Here is a 22,953-nt window from a genome sequence, read left to right as displayed (position 1 = left end):
TGAGAATATGAGCTAAAGGCTCACGCCGGGGGAATTTTAAGGTGTGTGAAAACACAGATGGGTGTTTTTYCTGATGATGAACTTCTCCGGGAATAACCAAAATTTGTGAAAAACGTATCGACAGTTGGGAATGGTCATTATGGGGAACGCTGTCTTTTGAGCGCCCTCTGCCGGACACGGCGTGGCATCGCAACACAGCCGCGAGTAGTTCTTGTGTTTCAGAATCACTTAAATTTAAAAAAAATAAAAGTATTTTTAAATAAAATTCCACGACTCGAAGACCTTTAAAAATTACTGTCTTTATGATAGTTTGTAGTTTTAAGTAGACATAACTTTTTTATCTGAGGTAAGATGAAACGCTTCTTGGAAAAATACTGCTTTTGTCAATTTAGAGATGAAAAACAGTTGCAATGATGGAATTAGATGAGGTGTTTAGCTTAAATGCTTTGGYTTACTGTGAATGCTGGATGAATTTGATGGAATCGGAAATCTGCTCTTAGCCTTGAGCTTGTTTATCCTGTGTCAGTCCGCCTCATGGGTCTGCGTGCAGGATTTGTGGGGCTTTAGCATGTGGATGTTATGGCAGCGTCTTTGACCCCACAAAAAAAAAGCCAGACTGGCTCTGTGAGAACTACCAAGAGAGTTTTTTCTTAGTCTGCTGAGAATTTGATTCAGTTTGTGTAACTTGTTCCGTTACTGGTAACCAGGTACACATAAGGCACTTGCATAGTTGTTTGTTAGTGTTTATTGTTGCTGTTTGCAGTTTTGCTATTAGTTATACTTCCTGTACAGTGTTATTATTTATKATTTAGCTACTCACAGCATTGTGAATGATAAGAAGCTGACCCTGTTCACATGCCACTGCTCTAAATTGCTTTCTAAATAGAGGATTCATTCTCTGCCTCGGAAGAACCTGGAAAACGTTCCTTAATCTTGCAATTGTCTTCTTTATTTATAGCAGCATCTTCTTGTCCATTCTCTAGAGGCTTGGAGTTTTTATTTTGAAAGTGTTTCTTTATCAATATATAAAAAATTATTCCAATCAAGTAGGAAGGACCTCTCAAAATTGCTGCTAAACCAAGGAAGACATACCTGTGGGRCAGAGCATAGAAGGTTGGGTCAGGCATTGAAGTTTTCAAACACACTGAAGAAAATCACTTTAATGGCTTTTAAAGTGCTTTCATATACCAAAAAAAGCTTAGAGGAAGACACTAAAACTCATTCTTTATGAATGATACCACAGACTGGACATTTTTACTTGCAAAAACTTCTGTTAAAGAATTGATAAAATTCTTTTTGCTTATGAAGATAATTGCAAAGTGAAACTCTCCTCATCTTTTATTCCTTTTTAAAAAAGATTTTTGGATCACCTCAAGACTTTGAGCTCTTTAGGACTAGAAATATTTGGAGGTCACCAGAGTGGTCTATTGAGTGTAAAAATAAAAAAAAACACATCAGAAGTAGTCAAGGCTTGWGTGAAACTGAGAAAAATCTATGGAATATTCCTCCAGGAGACTGACAGAGTTAGGGTTTCACCAACACCTACAGCTACTCAGTACAAAATATTCTTTCATGGACTTTCTCTCGAAAGTTGCCAATGCACAAAGTTAACGTTCTTGCCACTGTGAACACACAACCTGCAAATAAGGTTCATTGGGTAACTTTCCTTTTTGTGGTAAGTCCTAAAGTGCTATGTCTTTTCGATTGCCTCTAAGTATATGAAAAATACACAATTAATTCCAGAAATCTCTGTAATGGATATTAAATTTCTTTTGCACAACATAAACATTGACTAAAAASTTGAGAGCTTTAACATTTGATCTTGAGATTTTTTTAATTTCAGGAATTCTGGAATGACTTAAGGCTGAGCCCAGAGTTAATTTGATCACGATTTTGGATCAAACACTACAGCGTAAGAGAACAAAGCATCTCTCTCCAAAGAGAGGGGTTTTGTGCCCTGATTTGCTTTACCTGTTTGCATTGGAGTCATAGAGCCTGCAAGCCCCTCGCTTCCCACAGCTGGTGCTTCCCCATTTCAAGCACGTCTTGTCAATCACTGCACCGAAATAAACTGGTGCTGGAATCCCAGCTGCAAGGAGACAGGCCAACATGTCACCAGATTTCACAGGAAGGGACCTCTTCTTAGAAATCAGTTTTACATTTTCTTAGTGGTGATTTCACGCCGCAAGAGCAGCCCCAGGGTGGATTGGACTCTGCAAGGATTTCTCTTACCCAGCATCCTCATAACGAGGGTATAAATGCCAACTGCAAGAGCCTTGAACTCTGGCTGAACACATCTGAAAAAAGAGAGGAATAAGTGAGAAGTGTTGGCCCATCTAGTGCTTGGATGTACCTATTTAACTGCTGTTAATAACCTGAATTTAATGCTCTTGTCAACAGAAAGCCAAAATTTGGAAGAAGCATGCTTCCTTCTTCTGCTGAAGTGTGTTAAGTGGTATGAAAAAGGTGATTTAATCTACTGATTTCCATCACCTAGCTCATGGTAAATCCATTCATTGAGCATAATTAAGGAAGTGAAGTTTTAAAGTCATAATCAGTCTGTCCCTACCTTACTGAAACAGGCTTTCCCGCTGCCCTAAGTGTGGCATACATTTCCCCCACTTGATGGAATACTTTACTCAATTATTGGGAAATATTCTATTGCCCTGAGACAAAAGAGGTGCAAGCARCAGGATTAGTGCAGCATCTTTCTGTGCTCCAATAGAGTTCATCTGTACAAGGACACATCTTGGACAGCACAAAGCCTCCTGGCAATGTGCTCATCTATCTGATCTTGAATCGATTATGTATCCAGCCTCTGCCATATCCTTAACACATCCAGAAATCCCATCAAATGCATGGCAGTTCCAAAATCCAAGCAGAAAAAAAGGACATATTCCAAAATCCAAGCAGAAAAAAAGGATTACAGAACCATAGAATGACAGAATGGTTTAGTTTGGAAGAGACCTTAAAGATCATCTTGTTCCAAAACCATGCCATGGGCACACCTTCCACTATCCCAGATTGTTCAGAGCTCCATCCAGCCTGGCCTTGGACACTGCCCGGGATGGAACAGCCACAGCTTCTCTGGGCAACCTGTGCCAGAGCCTCACCACCCTCACTGGGAAGAATTTCTTCTAACCTAAACTTTCYCATTACTCCTTGTCCTACCACTCCACTTCCTAATGAGCTAGAAAATCCTTTTTTCCAAAGGGAAAGAAACAAACATGACTTTGAAAGCCTCACTGGAAAGCCTCCACCTTTGGTACCCAGTTGTACTCACCTAAACATAATCATGTATGCAGGAGTGCCTCCCAGGGCGTAACARAAGCCACCTATCACTTGTATTACTGTGTAATAAATGAAATTCCTCGAACAATCTTCACTTTTTGGACATTGCCCCAAGGTGGCAGAGTTGTTTCCTGTCCATGAACTGTTGATTTCAAGACATCTGCAGTTATGGAAGACCTGGAAGACACACAACAGTTTTCGTAGGACACTGCATATGGAATGGGGATTATGGAATGGGGATTATGGAATGGGGATTATGTTGAAGGAAAAAGTGAGTACAAGAGACAGCTTCAGATCATGTCTCTTCTGGAATGATCACCTGGCATCAGCAAACATGCAAATGGCACAGCCCAATGAAAGTTTACATCCATGGGCTGGAGCTTTGTCACTGGGACTCTGGGRATTATCCCCAGAATTCTGTGCCAAACAAAAATCAGTCACACAGAAAAACAAGCCAGAGTCTCACATGGGGGAAACAAGCTGCCTTTCCTTAAACCATTTTTTATACTTAAACATTAATGATCAATATCAGGGAAGATACTACTCTGTCTTAGTTGTACTTCAGCTGTTGGGTGAAACCGCAGTGCAGCCAAAATGAGGTTTATGAAAGGCAAAGCATGGACAAAATTCAGGAAACGTAAATAATTCRATTTTGTGTTTCCCCCTCTTGTGCTCAACCTAGAGAAGATGGAAGTTAATATCTACAATAAGGAGCTAGGGATTTTTGCTCAATGTGCCAAAACTCAGAGAAATCTCTCTTTTCTGTCCTGTTTGTAGCCAGAAATCAAAAATACCTTACTGATTGGTCCCTAGTAACTTCCCTGAAATGCATCATCCTACTAAATCCCTGAYGTTACATGGAAAATAAGCTGTTAGAAAACCTCAGAAGCCAAAGCAGGATCTTACTGTGTTCTTTCCATGTCCCACAGAAGTCTCACACCCAGCCAGACATGCCGAAACATAGGTGATTCCATTGGTTCCACACACGGGATCCCACACATTGGAGGCACATTTGCAGTGAGAGTTGCACTCAGAAAATAAGGAATTTTCATGGTATGGAACAGGGTTGCTTGGAARTTAAGTTCAGACAAGTGTAAGACATTTTTAATTGAGTGCTGAAGTCAGTGAAGTCCTTTCTGCTGCCCTGAAACCCACCTCATTTGCCCAGGACATGTTTTCACAGCTGAATTTCTACATCTCTATTGGTCTGTTTGAGATTCCTTCCTACTGGCATTGATATTATAGTGATTACTAGATTACAGAGAATTTTAAAACAAATTAAAACATTGCTACTGACTTTGYTGGCAGGTGTAGACAGAAAAGAGAAAGGAGGGAGAGGTCAGTTAATTGAACTTAGAGCTAGCAACAGTTATGTCATTCTTATCAAGCATATCTTTAGCTGTTGGTAAAAATGCACCAGTGAGAGAAACCAGATCTCCTGGTCTCTGGAGTTAAAAAATACTCCCCTGTTAAAGCTTAGCCTAACTTTTCCTAGAAGGTATGAAGAATGCAGTATTCTCCTATGCTTTCAGACATCCTTTGAGTATTGAGCAAAAAGGGATGTCTTCCCTCGTCTTCTCCTTTGTGGGTAAATTAGGCTTGTGTGCTTGCCATCTTTTTCATCTTTTTCATCTCAGTGCTTCCTAAGCATATTCCCTGGTCCACCATTTACCTTCTTAGTGAAAACATTGCACAGCAATACCACCCCCCTCCCCCAGTGAAACAGCTCATGGATGATGCAATTTCTAATTAATCTTTAACCAGCATTGGGCTTTGTCAGGCTGACACTGCTGACCAACAAAACTACCCCCATGCCTTGTGGTTGTGTTTACTTTCTCTTAAGCATTGCAAAAAAGCATGTTCCTCTTTTAGCTTCGATATCCTAGCACAATTTTTGAGAACTATGGAAAAGAAAAGCACAGTTTTTTTTTTTTTTTTGTTTTATACTCACCCTTCATAGGACACTGTCATTCCTGCCACATCATAGTTATCACAGCCAACAAAAAAGTGCAAAGAACCTATGGCATAGGCCAAAAATGACATGGTAAATGAAAACTTTGTTGCTGCAATGATGCCCATTTTGTACTTTTTCATTATAAGTCCTCCTAGGAAAATTCCAAGACCTACAGGAGGTAAGGATGTTACTCCTGAAAGAGATCACAGAAGGGGAATATTAAAAATAAAGAATCATTATGGTCTTTAGAGCCAAAATCTGTCCTTAGGTTGTTGTCCCTGGCAGCTTTATGGTCTGTGGTCTGCTGGGATGACTTTAGGAAGGTCTGTGTTCAGTCCAACCCTGGGTTGCATATGCTGTTTTTGAAGTTCCTAGCCCTCCAAGCCCACTTCCATTGCAAGGAACTTGCCAGATGCTTCAGCAATTAAAACTCTCACACCACAATTGTTGCATATTTGGGGTGCCCTTCCTATAAATATAATAGAATTGCAATGGAATGCAATATAATTTTATAATATCTTATGGTCCCATAGGCACAAGCCCTGTATTTTTTATAATTCAGGTTCAGGTGAGAACAACTCAATTTGTTCTGTAAGGAATTCAGCCCCAGATAAAGCACACCAGAACTTACTTGCAGTGCCTACAGCATGAGCAGTCCTTGCATGGTGTAACTCACCTATTAGAAAGTTGGATTTGGATGTAGATTGTCCATAYTGCTGTTCCAAATATTTTGGTTTGTAAGTCAAGAATCCAATAAAACCACTGAACTGTAACAGTGAGCAACACAAAAATGTAAAGTACATTCGGTTACCCAACACTTTTTTCAGGGAGGTACAGAAATCTGAAAGAAAGGGACATATGAGTTGGCACTGATAGACACATGGCATAATCACTGGTGAGTAACYTGCAGAACTTAGGGCAGGGTCCTGCTCTCAGCTGGCCAAGTGCAAGCTGTACTGGTCTTCATTTGCATGCAATGTACTCTGCAGATACATTTCAGAGTATCTGAAAGCAAAATCAGGTTCTTGAAAAACATCTCAGAGGCTGAGGTACAGGAAGAGAATCCTGAAAGAAACAGAAGTATGGGTTAAGGCCTGGGTGCTGTATTGAGATAAGCACATGAATACTAAAGAGCTACACAGCTCAGAATTTGTTCAGCTTACATGGATGTTATCAGACTCCAGGCTAAGTGAGAGCTGCCTTGGTGGAGATGCCCAGTGTCTTCCACTGGGATATGAACAAAAGAAATTGACAAATGAAGCAAAGTCACCTCTTTCCATCACCTTTCCGTAACATTTTTGGCCTGAGGACTGCACAACCAGAGGTATTCAAGCCTGATGCATTTTCAGTATTTTCATCAGATACCCTTGTGCTTCAGAGTCTCCATGAGCTCTCTCAGAGGAATAATWTGTCTTTCCATATTGCAAAAGGAGCCTTCAAATATTTTCTTTAGATTCAGATACAAAAATACTTTTCCACTCTTCAAATTTCTTCCAGCATAAAATGTTAGAGATAGGTGATGCTCAGGTGATGATTTATTGCAGGTTATGCATGCAGAACCTCAGTCCTGAACAAGCTCTTCCACTTSTAATATTTTTTTTGTGGACCTTTCCTTTCCTGGGGATAGCTGCCTGGTTTAGATGGAAGTGCAGGGGAAGCAGATGCTTCTGCAAAATGTTTTGCAGAACTGTTACATTCCCCACGCCTGCTGTGCCTATTGCTTTTCACATTTATACAACATGGGAAACACTTGCCTTTCAGCATTACTGACCACTTCCTTGGCTTAGTTTTTTCAGGAGAAAGTTTATTCCTCATAGAACCCATGTTTTCCAAGAGACCACGTGAAGTTTTGTCCTTTTTGGCTTCCCCTGGCTTTTYCAGGCTCTTTGGCAGGAAGCAAAATGGAATAGCAGAGAAGAAACTGGCTGCTCCTCCTATTAGAAAGCCAAGCCACCATGCACCCACCCAGCGGGAATCCTGTGGGGTGATACTGATGCTCCCTAGAAAAGAGGGAAACAGGCACAAGTTACCCCAAAGACAAAGCTGAACCTTCCCAAACTTTGTCTGCTATGACAGCTGCATTTTATAGCGTTTGAATTCAAGAGATAATCATCTAATGAAGGACCATCCATGCAGTGCAGGCATCAGGAATCATATCCTGAATGGTGYTACAGAACCATAGATTGATTTGGATGGGAAGGGATCTTAAAAATCATTTTGTTCCAAAACCTTGCCTCCATCTTCCACTAGAGTAGGCTGGTCTGAGACCCATCCAACCTGGYCTTGAACACTTCCAGGGATGGGGCAGCCACAGCTTCTCTGGACAACTTACTCCCGTGCCTCAGCATCCTCACAGGGAAGAATTTCTTCCTAACACCTAATCTAAACTTACTGACTTTTGTTTTGAAGCCGTTGCTGTTTGTCCAGTGTTATTTCATCTGCTATTCTACACCTTCCACTGACTGAGGTTTTGTGTCAGACATGGCAACATCAAAGTCCTTCCCCAATACGTGAGAAGCCAAAAGGGGTGGCAGACTGGTCTCAAGCATGGGGTGTTTTTTGGGCTGATACCTTTCTCCTGAGACCATCCTCTGCTCTCTTGAATTGTGCAGATTGCTGTTAAGCATTTGGAGATTCTCTGTGGTGTCCGTGAGATTAACCATGGCTTTAAGTGTATTGCAAAGAAGATGAGAGCAGCTGGTTGTATTTTTGTGATGGTTAATTCTGGCAGGTTTGSTGGGGGACAAAGATTATAAGACTTTGCACTGCATGAAAGGAATTGGCTCACTGTCTTTAGTCTTAAATCAAATCAAACATTGGCTTGACAAAGGGCAAAGACAAAATAGTTCACCTATCTAATTATAGGATTCTGAAGACCTGAAAATTTCTCTGTCCTGTTAGAAAAACAAGATCACTGAAAGGGAACAGGATGAAGGACCACAGCCAACACTTACAGGGATTGCTCTGTCCCTTCTGGCATTGTGCAGAGGTGAATAATGTGCTTTCATGAATGAAATGCATGAATGAAAATACATGTGTTTCCATTTCATCTGAATAAGCAAGGGTTGGCAAAAAGTGGCAAAAACTAAGTGAAATATAAATAATGTAAAATACTCAGTGTAAAGGGTGGATAATCCCCACAAACTGTGGTAGCAGAATCTTTTTGTTAAGACTCCAGCTTAATAAGACATTTTGGGTCTCTGAGAGTTCTTGGAATTAACTCTTAGAATTAAAAGTGTATTGCAATCCTTTAATCTTAAAGTGCAGTTCTAAAATATGCTGCCAGCCTAATTCTGCCTTTACTCTAAAAGCTTTCAGTAATTTAGTAAAATTATAATAAAATATACAATAAAAATAATTATAATTCAAATATAAAATATATTAACATAGTAATTAGTATCATAAAACCTTGTGTTTATAGGAACCTCTTATGAACAAGTATTAGCTTACTTTCTCTTTTCCTGTTTTGCTTACCTAAATCCACAAATCCAATATCCACGTACAGTTTTGCACATAGAGATCCCAACAGGAAACCAACCATCGGGCCCAACATGGCTATTGTGTGCAAACATGCTGAAAATACAATGAAGCAGATGCTAGTACCCTTAATGGCTGAATGTTGTCTTCTGCAGAGGGCGATCGACCTCTTACACTACGGATCTSTCAGTTTACTTGGTGTTGGGATTACCTACATACACAGGAACATTCTCTTCTTTAGCAAAATCATCGAGATAAGAGATGCCCAGTGGTGTTATTGGTGTCTCACCAATCCCACGTAACATGTTTCCCAGCAGGATATATATCCACATATATGATGATGGCTCCTTCTCACAGCCTGCAGATGACAGTTTATACCTTTGTAATAAAATAGTTGAATGGGAAACAGTGACAAATCACCAGAAATCCAGCACATAAGATAATTATAGCTTGGAAGTTAAGGTATTAAGAACATTTTTCTTATAGAAGATAAATGAAAGGCTGTCAACCCTATTTTAACTATTAATGATCTTCTAATAACACCTCCATTGCATTTGATTTMTAAAAATACAGATTAATATCRCCCATCAGAAAAAAATTCTCATYAAAAAATAACTTACTGATACTAAATACAAATAAATAAAATTATATAAATGCATTACCTGGCATATGACATGTATCTTTGAAGCGAGAAGTTTGAGATGGTTTCTGGCACAGAGCTTGGCTCATTCTCTACCCGTATCCCATACAAGCAACACAAAAAACAGCTGTATTACATACTGTAAGGAGGATAGTAGCAATCTCCTTTTATTCCTGTTAAAYTCTGTGCAGCTTCATGTCCTGTCACACTATTTCTTCCATTCCCCAGCTCCAGGTCCTGGGTAACTGAATTCTTGCAACCAAGGATAATGCAAGATCCTGTAGTTGTACTTTCACTTACAGATCCTTACCTGATTGTGAGACTTGCAGGATGCTGTCATTCCCACCTTGATGTAGGGAACAGGGATTTATGCTGGAAGTTAAGTTGGCTGAAGAAGCTGAATGTGATGTTGTCTCATACTTATAGCTGCAAACACACAACASCAGGTTTAGAAGCAGTGCTCACTAGGGAAACACCAGTGGGGTAGGGCTGGAACCACTTGGCTGCTGTTTCCCTAAAGAGAAAGGTATCTTTGATTAAATATCAACTCAAAGAGCTACTGAAGGAGCAAATAAGATTATCTGAGAACATTTTAGAAAAGCAAAATACTAAAATAAAGAGCAACTAAAACTTAGAATTCTCTGTCTGGAAGGCATAGCATTTTAAGCTGGAAAATTCAAAAGGGCCTGTGAAAGTATTTCAGATAGGATTGAATTTTTGGTGTCTAAATTTAGGGTCAGGTCCAAGGGAGCTCCCTATGTTGACCCCACAGTCTAGGAGAAAAAGAAGAAAATCTTGAGTTTGAGCAGAGGTCCCCTTTCCATCTTTGATATGCATTTGTTCTGTTCAGCTGCTTTAACATAATCCCTTCACCAGAAATGAGGGCTGCTGAAGGGCAAAGGGCAATTAGCTTTAGGAGAACAACATGGTAAAGCACACATTTCGCTTCAAGGAACTGCCTTGGCTCTGTTAGAGCAGCCAGGCTCATTTTTCAGGTTGAAACAAAGAGCAGCCATCAGGAGAGACAGTGCAGAACAGTTCCTTTACAAATGTTCAGGCATAGGTTCATGAGTTACCCAATGCAGCCAAGTGTGATATCTTAAAGAGTGGAAAACTGATGAAAAAACTGGTGCTGGTGCAAGATCCACTAATATGAAAGAAAGTTTTCATCAGTTTTCTTTCTGCAGTATTCTACATAAAATTGTTCTAATATATTTAAGAAATCAACAGAAAAATGTCTTACTCTATTTGTTACTCTGTGCCCATACTACAGCTAGAAATATTATCGTGTATAAGCATCATGCTTATATTATAGTAATTCCCTGAACGTGGAGAAGGTGAAGAAAAATTGATCAGATACAGAAAATCAGTTTAACCAGCCATGTGCATTTGGAAGGGGAATAACCTGCTATGAGTTACAGGAGTTCTATCAGCACTGATCCATCTGCTGGCTCTAGCATAATTYCCTTCTTTGCCTTCTTCTGAACAAGCCTGAGGGGAAACTAAAGCATTGTGATTTTCTTACTTTCTTTCTTAGTTTTTTTGAGGAGCTGAACTTCCACTTCAGAGGAGCTGTATTTTTTTTAAATGAACATTCACCGTCCCAGCAGTGACAGGTGTGTCACGTGTGGTTCATTGCCATGGAGAAGAGGGTCTACAGCCCTTTGGAAGTCTAAGGCTTAATATRCACCAGGTTTCATTTAAAAACCAGAAAGCAGAGCGCAATTCCAATGTCAGGTTACCCAAATTAACCATAATTAGTACTTACTATCCCATGAAGAAATGAGGCATCGCTGACAAAAAGCATCCCAAAGCCATAGTAAAGCATCCCACAGCAATCACTTTGGGCCTGTGAAGCTTAGCTCCAAAGTAGCTTACAAATGCAATCACCAGCAGGTTACCTGCAAGGTAATGAACCAGAATTAGTGCCAGATGCTGCCTCATGTTTCTTTGAGCCGTTTTCTGCATGTCAGGGAATATCAATTACCCATCTCAAAGCTCCCGTCGATGAAACCTGCAGTAGATGATGTCAGGTCAAACCTTCGCTCGATCTGGGTGATGGAGCTTTTCATAATCGTACCAGAGAAGGCTTTACTGAAGTAGCTGAATGACAGAGCAGCCAGAAATGCCTGGAGAAAGATTCASATGGAAAATGGGAGGCAGAGGCAGGGAAACTGGTCACAGAAGGAGCAAATATGTTTAAAACTGTGTGGAACAATCATCATCACGACACATATTTGTTACACAGATTGGAGTGGCAAGGTTAATCTTAACCCAAACTACCTTTTGCTTGGGTCACAGGTCCTTTATTTTAGGCCAATTCATAATTAGTTCTGATTAAATTGTGAGACACCAAAATAAAGGCTTTATGCAAGTTTTTGTTATATGTATGTGAAAGGTGGTACAGACTGATTGAGTTAATCTGTCTCAGATGACACGTTTTGAAATGTTGCCTGAATACCATGTACCTCACAAGGAAAAGCTTAATACTCTTTGCAGTTTGATTGTTGCTTCCACCAACACACATTGTGGCTTTTGCAAATAAATATTTATTTAAGTTAGTTTGTTTAAATATTATCYAGCTATTTCCACATAAGTCTAAAAGCCAAATAGACTTACTGCTCACTGGGCAAGAGTTCCAATACAACAGAAACTTGGGTAAATAAACGAAGTAAATATAGGTTTAGACATTGCAATACTATCTATAAGAAATTAGTCCAATCCGGAAAGTAAAAGCTTGAAAATTTGTATATTTACTCTCTTTTTGTCAGGAATGAAGAGAAAAATCTCCCAAATAGGGGATTTGTCCTGACATGTTCTATATTTCCTGAATTTGACTGGCAAAAAGTCTGAGATTCACCCTTTGTGCCTTATGCCAGCAGTGCTCTCAGAGGAATTGGCTGAAATCACAAACCACTGATAAGCATGAAAACACAAACTAAAATTACTGGSGTAGACTGGGTTTYAAAATGCAATCCTCAGGTCAAGCAYRAGATATTTGATGAAATATGGTTCACCTCACCTTATTTTGACCCTACTAGAATGGGTGGTGGCAGCAACCTCAACACAAAGTGTATTGTAGGCACCTACTTGAGGCTGGTTCAAGTTTTCCACTTGACTCTGCTGCCTCTCTCTAATGACCAAGAAGGGAATCCACCTACAAGTAACTTGTGAGTCAATATGGTAGATCATTAATTTTTATTTTCTTTAGAAAAAAGATCAGACTATCCCCTGTACCTCCAGTGTGTGTCCAGTCCCACAAAAGATAGGGGGAAACAGGAATGAAGGAATTTGGCATGTCACACCTTGAACAACATTTCTGAACATTTAACAATGGTAATTCATGGTGATATTGCTAAGGCACCAAACCTTCAATCCAGTGGAAGAGGAAGTCTTTTTGACTGGTGGATTTTTGTTTCCTTCATCRTCCAAAAACTGGTCGGGTTCTGCTTCCTGATTTGAGTCATTGACATTGCTGGGTTTGGTTTCCACTGTCATGGCTGATTTCTTTATGGAGGAATCTGAACTCAAGAAAAAACCAGTAATAAACACAAAAGCACGTATGCCAAAATAGAATTGCGTAAGGACCTCYCTGATGAATCTGGTGCAACTAATTACAGGAAAATGCTAGATGTTGAAATTGAGCCTTTCCATTGGAAATTGTTTGGCTCAATGACTTGCATGTTTCAAAGTGTATATTTGTTTAAATTCTGAAGTATCTAGTTTTGACATTTTTTTTTTAAGTGGTATGCTCACCCCCCTATTTTCTTTGTCCTTTTAATGCTAAAAAAGGCAATTATGACAGAGGATTAAAAGACAAAATCTCTGTCAAAAAATAAACTACAAGGGTCAACAAAGCCTCAGTGCTGAAGCATAGGGAGTCATAGGAAGCTCTAAATTTGCAGTCCATGTGGCTTAGAACTCAGTCATCAATTTGGTAAAATCTGTAGCAACRCCGTGCCATCCAATTAATTCCTTTACACCTGCCTGTTGGAAACAAATCTTMGTGACAAAAGAATTTATTATTGCTGCTAACTGATCTCCTGCAAGGATATCGCATGTTTTTTCCTTCTTGCAATAATAGGCACAGTATCCCTGATYTCTTTCTTTTTGCAGTGCTGTCTAYATGCCCTGAAGCATGAAACGATCTGGAACTCAGCAGCTGAGCAGAACTACTCCAGTTCCCTCAGGAACATCCTGTAGCCATAGACAATGATATATCATTTGATACCTCATTTTTATTTTTTATTGTTGAAAACCTTGTTTTGTTATTAAGTTGTATTTTGTACAAGAATAGTTCAATACTTCACCTTCTTTTTTTTTTCCCCTCAGCTTTTTAAAACTCTATGTCTGAGAGATGGRTAAACAGCTAAAAAGGATGCTTCAGGGAAAAGCTGTATAGAAGTCTACATATCTGTTTGCAAAGTTTATTTAAAGAATGAAAACACTTGCCTTTTTGTGCAACTCCCACTACAAAGAGAACAGATTTCTCAAGGTCGATCCAGAAGCCACTGCAGAGCCCCTCAGAAAAAAATGGGTCACTTGAAACAAGGCATCTTCAGACCTGCAGGTAGGAGTATTGCATATTTATTGGAGTATTGAAATGCTGCCCTCAAGTCAGAACCCAGAAATCACAGCTCCCATGATCTGAGTTGTTTCACCTCTCACAACACTCTCCTYTCTTTGAGAAAAGGGTGCAAAAGAGAGAGAGGAAATAAATCACACAAAGAGAGGTTTTATAWGCTTGAATGCAGCTGAAAAAAGTTGGATGGACTTTTCCAGTGCTGGAAAAAGTCCATCTGCTTTCCTACTGCTAATATCTACTTCCCAAACTTTTKKKGSRSTGYKSTRKGKSTSKGKSWKSRCAYATATMWSRRSAMAARRARAAAAAAAAAAAAAAAAAAGCTTCTCCTTTYTCTTGGCTACTAAGACAGACAAAAACAAGAAGCAGAAAGAAAATTTCCCCAAGACTGCACAGCTACCAACAACAGTGTTATGAAATAAAATTCCTAATGCTCAGGAAAAGTTAGTACGCAAATACTTCTGAGCATCTGGGCCTCTGAAATTCACTTTTCTCTGTGTTTCCTGAATATATCAACCTCTCTTCGCAATTATGATACATTGATGWCTACAATAATATGCTAGGGGAGAATATCATTGCAGGATTGGAAAAGCAGATTTTTATTTGAGAGTTTAAAGGTACAACAAGACCTAGAATCTGCTGGTAATATCTGCTCCACTCTCATGCCAGCCTGACCCACACAGGCTGGAAATGGAAGAGGTGATGGTTTGGGAAATTCCAGGCCACAAGAGGATTGAGAAAAAAAAGATAAAAGGTCACAGTTGATGTCAATATACAGTAGCTGCTGAACCTGATAATTTCAAGTATTGAAAAGTCACTAGTTYAAATGTTTTTCTTYAGCATTTTTGCCATGTTTAATAAASCAAGGATCTGGTTAAAAGTATGAAGTATGAAAGCAAAAGTATGAAGCTTTCTGCACCAAACACACCCTTTCATTAATATGAGTTCTCTAATATTACCATTCTTTGTCTGCATGAGCCACTCTTCTGTAACAGTGATCTAGGAGAGTTGCATTTGCAGATAAACATGAATAGTCAAGTAAGATATTGGTATTATTTAGGTAGTCCATCARCCTAAACAAAAATTAACCTGTCATTCTTCCTAGGGGAAGMAAATAAACCTCTTCTCAAAAWACTAGCACAAAGAAAAAAAAATWAAAAATTYGAAGCCATGCAGAGAGGTAAAATTTAACACTCAGTTCACTTTTTGAACATTTGAAAAATTCTCTTGATTTTATGCTCAGTACAGTCTCTTCTGAGAACACTTTGGGTGGGGAAAGATCAAGGGTCCTWATTAATGACCAGTGTGGATCATTTGTGTTGGTGGCAGCTGACAGCACCGTGGGGATTCCACAGCACCRTGGGGAATCATGCAGCACCTTGCAATTCAATTGCAGAGTAAATGTAGCCAGCCTTGCAAAGGAAAAGTGAAGATTTCTTCAGTGGTTCATGATCTCAGAGGGGCCATGGCTAACTCCAAGCCTGTTTGGTAGATCTATTTCTTAATGGACACAAAAAAAATCAGCTTTTTAAAAAATATTTCCTAATTACATGCAAATTAGTATGAATAAGAATATCGATTTAAAAAACCTTAGCATGAATAACGGGTAATTAGTTTAYAAAGGCCAAGACAACAGTTTGTTACAGGTTTTGTGGATTTTTGCAAAAGAAAAATACAGTGATGATGAGGAGTTTTAACCATCCAGCAAAGACKCTCTTAAGACTTTGGGCTGCTTCTCATCACAGTTGCACTCTCAGGGACTGTGACATCACCCACAGAAGAGCAACATTTCCTCCAGTAATATATGGAACAGTAGTGATCTTCATTAACTGCAGTGCTAATCCAATTGTCTTATTGACTGTCAAATACGGTCATAGCAAGACCTTTTAAAGCAATATGAAAAATGAATATCACAGAATATCTGTGCAGACCTCAGTGCTGCTGGCATTGTTCAAGACATGCAATGCTTACAGTTCAGAGAAACATCCAATGCACCATGCCATCCTTAAAGCACTGGCATTTTCACCAGCAATGTTACTGCTGTTACTGGCTACAGCAAATGCAGCTGGTACTACACAGGCCATGCTCATTAGCTGCAAACACTAATGGCAACACTTGAAAGTTAYGACAAACAAAAAGAATATTAAAGAGGTTCCTACCTAGGTTCTGCATCCACAGCAGCAGCAGTTATATTACCACACAAATGCTCAAAAATCAGAGCATTCTCTCCTTAAGCAAAGCTCTGCTGGTACTTGGTAGAAGAATCATTAACTTCCAACACAAACCAATGTTTTAATCTTGTCTCCTCCCAGTTCTGCCCTCTGTTAAAGGTCCCAAAATCCATGTTTATCCACAGCGGTCAAAAGTTAATTAGGAAGAAAACATGCAAGTGTGTTCTTTTTGTACATTCTGGTGAAGCATCTTTTTTTTTTCTCCTGAACTTGTCTAGATTATAATAGTTCGCATCTTCCWGKTGTTYAAAAATGTGGTGCTCCGACTTTAGAAATAGTCCTGTTTCCAAAGCATTTTGGTATGAAACTTTATTTTCATAATCTATGGCTAAAGTCCATTCAGCTCAGATCTGCTAGAACCAGCCAAGGACTTGCAGGAGGAGAAAAAATAATGCCTTGGATATATGAGAGAAACGGGGTGCTCAAGAATCATTCATGCTTAGAAGACTGGTCAGATTTATCGTTTAGTTTGCTGTAAATAGCACAGGCAGGTGAAATATGACAGCATTGGGGTTGTGTGAACTTTGGAGCAACCCTTTATCTTCTCAGAGCCCTAGTTCAAGGAAACCAGAACCAGTTTCCTGAGAAGTATTTTATGATTGTGCCCTGTTGTACATTCTTGCCTGATTCCTGAGAGTAATTGTACTTACAAAAGATAAATTATTTTTAAGGCCGGTGAGCTATTACTACTGTCCATGGATGTTACACCAAAAGATTCCTTTCCTGGCAGTTCCTGCCCCTTTCCCTGCACCAATTTTACCACATCAGGGGTAGTTTCATCATAGAAGTCAATCAGCTTAGTCAGACTTTGAATTGCCCTGATAAATCCATGCTGGCTGTTCCAAATCACCAGTCCAGCGCGTCCAATAATGGCTTCAAGGATAWCTTGCTCTATAACCTTCTATAAACCTCTGCTGCTATTTGATTGATTCATTTGTGTTGTAACTTTTTGTGCAGAACAATTCTCAGCTTTCAGTGATTAAGTAATCAATAATGTGAYCAAGGGGTTCTTCATTCATCAATGCAGAGAAAATCTGTGGTGTTACATTATGATTGCATCCATTATATTTGTTTGAATTAAAAAACCCCAAAACAACCAACACTGCCAGCATTGCAATCTTTCTAAAAGAGTTATTCCTCGCAGTCAGAGCATTACTTGGCATTAAATACACACAACGGATAAAAATTCATGGTCCTATAACAGATGTGGGACTCTTTTTTTCGGAGTTAGTGATCTTTGATGTCCTAAAGGCCTAAAGCATCTCCTAAACCACTCTCTTCCTCTGCAGGTTTCTTATACCATAATCGATATTTTCTAGTCACAGGCATCGTTTATTGCTCTTTATTGCAGGCTACCATACCACACTCCTGCTAACCTGTGTGGTTGCTGGTGTTCCACCAAGGGCACAGACACACAAACACCTCTATCCTCATCCTTCTTCAAGGGTGTGTCACAAGCTTCACTGTTATGTTCTGGCTATGTCAAATTAAGTGTTCCTCGTTGTTTTATAAAGTTTTATGGTGGAACTTTGCATTTGCAAGGTTTCATTTTCAGGTTGTTTTCAGGTGTGTTAGCAGACCTACCCGAGGGGATTTTTTGCCTTTTAATCCTAAACACCTGGAAAGCGATGGAKCTAAATCTACTCTGTTATTTGGAAGTAGTAGGATCTGTAGAAAAAGGTGCTACTTCTTCATATAAAGGAAAAAGTATTTCTTTAGTTTCATCATTCTGACAAATTAATATACATCAGTGTCTCCTAATTTTTTCCTAGTCCTATATATACCATTAATGTATAACTTCCCAGGAATTAAAATATCTTTTGTACCTTGCTTTCAGTATGGCTGAGAAGAATTTTTTKATCACCAGGCTTCTGCTGTTCAAACTGCCTGTGGAAGCATTCACATACAAAGGTGACTTCTTGAACCAAGAACTGTTGATTGAAACCACCAGAATAGGAAACTAGAGAAGTCAAATCAAAGGCTATGGTTTCACACCTGAAAAACAAAAAAAGGCCACATCTCATTTTTCACTCAGGAGTCCCTTCCATATGGCTCACAGAAGAAAGAATGGATTATGACARCAAAAATCCACTTAATAAGAACATTGAGATATCAATAATTTCTGATTCCTTCTGAGATTAAAACCGATCCTTACAAAAGCCACAATAAATCACCTTTAGAACAGCAGCTGGTTGCAGACTCGTCCAGGCAGAGGGTGGCAGCAGATCCCACCAGAAGTGGCTGCCAGGRCACGATTTTCAGAGGGGAGGCAGCAGGAGCAGGGAGCTGCTGGCGAGGCAGRGGCCAGCTGCAGCAGGCAGCTTTGATTAGAGCCCTTCTTATTTCAGGACACTAATCCCCAGATACAGAAAATCAATGTATTTTAAAATTTAACTCTTTGTTTACAAACTAGGTAAAATGAATAGTGTACAGCTAAGCAATTGTTCAACTACTACAGGAAACCTGAGAGGGTGAAAAACCCCTTTACCACAACGGAAAAGGCTCCTCTCCCAGTGTGTTTAGTTTGAGTTTGTTGCTGTAGAGCTAACAAGAGGGAAAGGCATGCTGAGAGGCTGATCTGTTGTCACCATCTTAGCCAGGGTCTGGAAAGTTATCCTTCCACTGCTCAGTGGAGCWTTTGTCTTTCATCAGAACTTGGTAATTTTGTCATTGATTTGCATCATGCATCTATCTGGGGGAAAGTAGACCATGATATGCTATTTAATTGTTATTTCTTATTTTTAATTTACACTTAAAATACAAAGAGTAGGTATTAATGCTGGTTGTACCACTTCTCTTTGCATTCAGTCTAATCASAGTTGTTACTACCAATCCAGAATTGAAGTGTAAGTCATTGGCAGGTGAGAGTGTTCAGATCTTTGTAGGAGCCAATCCAAATGTGCACTGCATCACAAAATAACAGAAACAAAAACCATGCAAACTTCAGGTGAAATCCCAGGGCAAACCCCCCATCATCTTAGCATGGTCTGGAATATTACCTGGGATAACAGGACTGAAAAAAAATTAATATGCCTCATGCAATTGAATATGGCTCATGTAATTGAATGCCTGGCATTATATACAATACCAYTTCAATTAACTATTTATATGTCTTGTTACACCAGAGCAGATCTCTTACAAGAATGGATGAGTCTTGATTTACAGACTATATGACAGAAAAATCTATCAGATATCAGAAACATCCCCAGGACAGTTATTCTAGTGAAAAAAGAAATGAAAAAACAAAACCAGAAGTAACTTATTTATAATCTAGGTTTATCCTACTTGATTTCCAGACACTGGAAAACAGTCTGTCTGCAGCTAAGTGAACAGATTTTGCTGACTCTATAACACTGTCACATGGTAGTTTTTTCTAAACAAGTCCCTGTTTTCCACATCTTGTTTTAGAAGTGCCAGCATCACAGGATCAACAGGAGGGTTCTGGATACCACCGTGCACAACCTTTCAAACTTACCATGCTCACCAGCCATGAGAGAAAGCTTCCTGACCTGGGCACCATCCAGCTGTGAGAATGTGCTCCACATGCTCTCCACTAAATCCTTCCCTTATTTACTCTCTTCAAAATTCAATGAACTGTATTAATCTGGGATGAGCTGTTGGTTAACTAACCTCCTGATATTAACCACATGTTGCTTAAGTAAGGTCCTTTTAATGAGCACTTTAAATCACCATTAAAGGGCCTCACATTTAAATTGCTGTCATCATTTTTACAGCCATTATGGACTTTTTGTCTTCTAGAAGTTGATTAGCACTGGATGAAGTACTGCCTCATGCAGCACTTGCTTAGTGATGCTTCAGGGCACAAAAAGAGACAACCAGTTCGGGTCAGATCTATGATCCCTCTGGGCAACAGCCTTTGGACTAGATTATTAATAATCATTAATAATGTTTGTCTATTTGCCAGTACTCTTAAAATACCCCTGTGACCTAGATACTTGCAAATCTATGCACTTCATACCTTCTAGAAGAAAGTTTTCATAACTTTTTTTCCTTTTAACGTTATGCAGAATTAAGCTGCATATTGTCATCAGCAGTCAAAGCAGCCAAGGCRGTGCTGTGAGTGTATTCTCTCAGATTGTACCAACAGTGCTATTATTTCAAAAYATTACAATTGTGGTTTCATACATCAATTAGTCTTCCTCATTATTTTGAGCACTTCAAGGAGTGAAGAATTCTCTCAAAGAATTCTATTCTTTGAGATTTCCACACCCTTTGCTTTCTGTTTTTTGGCAACTCCCTCAGATGCTGGGATGGCATGAGCTACAGCTAAAATGCACTGCTCTCACAGTCTTCTGACCTCACCTTTTTGTCTCCTTTACTTGTTAGAGGTTCTTAATGATCTATTTCTGATATAATTAAAAATTCTGTGCCTATAACTAAGACATATGATGCCATTTGAGAGTTGCAGTTTTTGCTGGGAGGTAGAAGAGGAAACGTGCCTTTGGCTCACTGCCCCAGGCCCGGTCCCATTATGTGGCACAGCCYGATTACCCCAGCCTTGTCCTGCATGTGACAGCTGGGGACCTAGCTAAAATTGCTATAATGCCCCACTTTTTACATGGCATACAGCTATGTATGYTACTTCTTAACAAGGGTGTGAATCCCACTCTGGCCTCAAAGGCTGATATCAAAGGTTGGGAAATCGCCTCAGCCAATTCTTTCAACAATCTCACCTTTGAAAGTGAAAGGCGTTTGCTTCTTTGCAGTCTCTTGGTTGTGGTTTAATATCTCTAACTCTAAAAAGAAAACAAAAGATCCAGATTTGTTGACCTTTGTGAGGCAGCACCTGTTGCAGATATAGTTTAAGATGAAGAGTTCTGGTTGGAAGATGCTGGCATATCCAAATGCCCTAGTGTTGAGATCATTTTTTCAAGTACTATAACAAATCCAAAATATGTATCTCTACTCAARCACTCATCCATGAATCCCCATTAATACTTAAAATACTAAAAYAAAGTAGCAGACTTGAAAATATAAYGAAGTGAGAATGGCTTGTTGCTGCTTGCTARCTGAAAGTATCTTTGCTGGGAGGAAGGATGGGAAGAGAAAAGTGGTTATTTTCAAAACATAATGATAATAAGACTTACTGAAACAAATTCTTTTCTAGTATTCCTGTGTGTAAAGAAATTGGAGCATGGAAGGAAAGCCCATGTTTTAAAGGATTTTTCACTAAATACAGGCTTAACATATAAGAATAGGTGATAACCCATGAAGTTGATTTTTTTGGTCACTGTTTCTTTCTGAACTAGAGCAGGATATGTTTATTTCTCTTAATTTCTTTATTCATTGTTGTGGTTTAACCCCAGCCAACAACTAAATACCATGCAGCTGCCTGGTCATCCTGCCCCCAAGAGGGATGGGGAGGAGAATTGGAAAAAAAGAAAGGTAAGCCCCATGGGTTAAGAACAGTTTAATAATTAGGAAAAAAGAAAAAAAAAAAAAAAAAGAGAAAAATAAAACCCAACAAAGACAACAATATGGTTGCTGACAGATGCTCAGTCTGTTCCTTAGCGATGACTGGTTCCTCCTGGCAAATTTCCTCCAATTTATATACTGGAAAGGCATTCCAGGGTGGGGAATATCCCTTTGGCTCATTTGGCCATGCTCCCTCCCAGGTCCTTGTGCAGCTTCTCACTGGCAGAGTATGGGAAACTGGAAAGTCCTTGACTTGARGTGGACACAACTCAGCAACAACTAAAACATCAGTGTGTTATTGACATCATTCTCATACTAAATCCAAACCACAGCTTTCTAAGAGATACTAAGAAGAAAATTTTCACTCTCCCAGGTGAAATCAGTGAATTTTTCTGGCCATCTTGCTGCTGGGCTTGTGCAGAACTGTCACTGTGACAGCTTCAGCATTGGTGAGTAGCGGTGTCCTTGCCAGGGCTGAGTCACAAAGMGGAATCATCCCCACTGCTTTGACGTACATATAGCATCAAGCATTGGGGGAAATGCAGATATCTCTCCTTTTAAGTTGCACTTAAGGGTTCCTCCTTTCTCTCACTGGATCTGACAGCTCATGGCTGCGGGAAGTGCCCTCTCCAGGAAGCTATGGGAAACTCCAAGCATGGTTCTTACTYCTGGATGCTGGTGCAGTTTGATGTTTTTTGCTGTTTTTTAAAAGATGCAATATGAATGAAACCTGAGACTGGAATGCCAATCTTTGTGATTCATCCCAACCACAGTGCTTCACTTAGTCCCATATTCATAAACCTTCAGATTATTTTAATTATGTTTGTTTAGTTCAATATCCAGTTTATACAAGGCCAAGTGAACACCCACAGCTMTCCAGCACCTGATTGCCCATAGCCTCTGACACTCACCTGGGAGAACAAAGATCTGGGACAGGAGATTGGGTCTCCAATATTGCAGTCCACTGTCTAAACATTCACCCACGTGGCAAATCTGGGTGACATTGGTTCTTCCTCTGACAAATGCATTTACTCCAGTAATGGGTTTAAAGCATTCTGTAAATATTTGGTGCTTAAGCACCATGCTTCTTGGTGCTGCTATTGAGTGGATTTGGTAGTCTCCAAATGGCACAGTGTAACCATTGATCATTGATAAAGCCCGGTGAACCCCACTATTGTACATGTTCCTCTCCTCATGCCCCTCAAAGCAATGGCAGCAGGGTACCTGCAGTCACTGCTGGGACACAAATTATGTGATATGGATTTGTTTTGCCAACATTGTAGTGAAGGATGAATTAACCTTTCATCATGTGCTCAAAAACTCTAGTTGCTTTAAAGGATAT

At 39.5% G+C, this 22,953-nt stretch overlaps 1 protein-coding gene across 1 annotated transcript; it reads right to left on the bottom strand.

Moving 5' to 3' along the window:
• Positions 1-727: 727 nt before the first annotated feature.
• Positions 728-12,894, bottom strand: LOC130575552 (solute carrier organic anion transporter family member 1C1-like). Its single transcript, XM_057369501.1, has 14 exons — positions 12,732-12,894; positions 11,350-11,491; positions 11,131-11,263; positions 9,673-9,788; positions 8,934-9,080; positions 8,720-8,818; positions 7,000-7,245; positions 5,922-6,086; positions 5,243-5,438; positions 4,198-4,360; positions 3,284-3,468; positions 2,233-2,297; positions 1,972-2,089; positions 728-1,092 (listed from the first exon to the last, which is right to left on the bottom strand). The coding sequence occupies exons 1-14, from the start codon at positions 12,858-12,860 to the stop codon at positions 879-881; spliced, it is 2,118 nt and encodes a 705-aa protein (XP_057225484.1). The 5' UTR covers positions 12,861-12,894; the 3' UTR covers positions 728-878.
• Positions 12,895-22,953: the final 10,059 nt, after the last annotated feature.

This window comes from Malurus melanocephalus, unplaced genomic scaffold, assembly GCF_030028575.1.
Source record: "Malurus melanocephalus ecotype Western Australia unplaced genomic scaffold, MMel_1.1 scaffold_112, whole genome shotgun sequence".
In the NCBI taxonomy this organism is placed as follows: Eukaryota; Metazoa; Chordata; class Aves; order Passeriformes; family Maluridae; genus Malurus; species Malurus melanocephalus.
The sequence above is the reverse complement of the archived record's forward strand: the minus strand, read 5'-3'. Positions and strand labels throughout refer to the sequence as shown.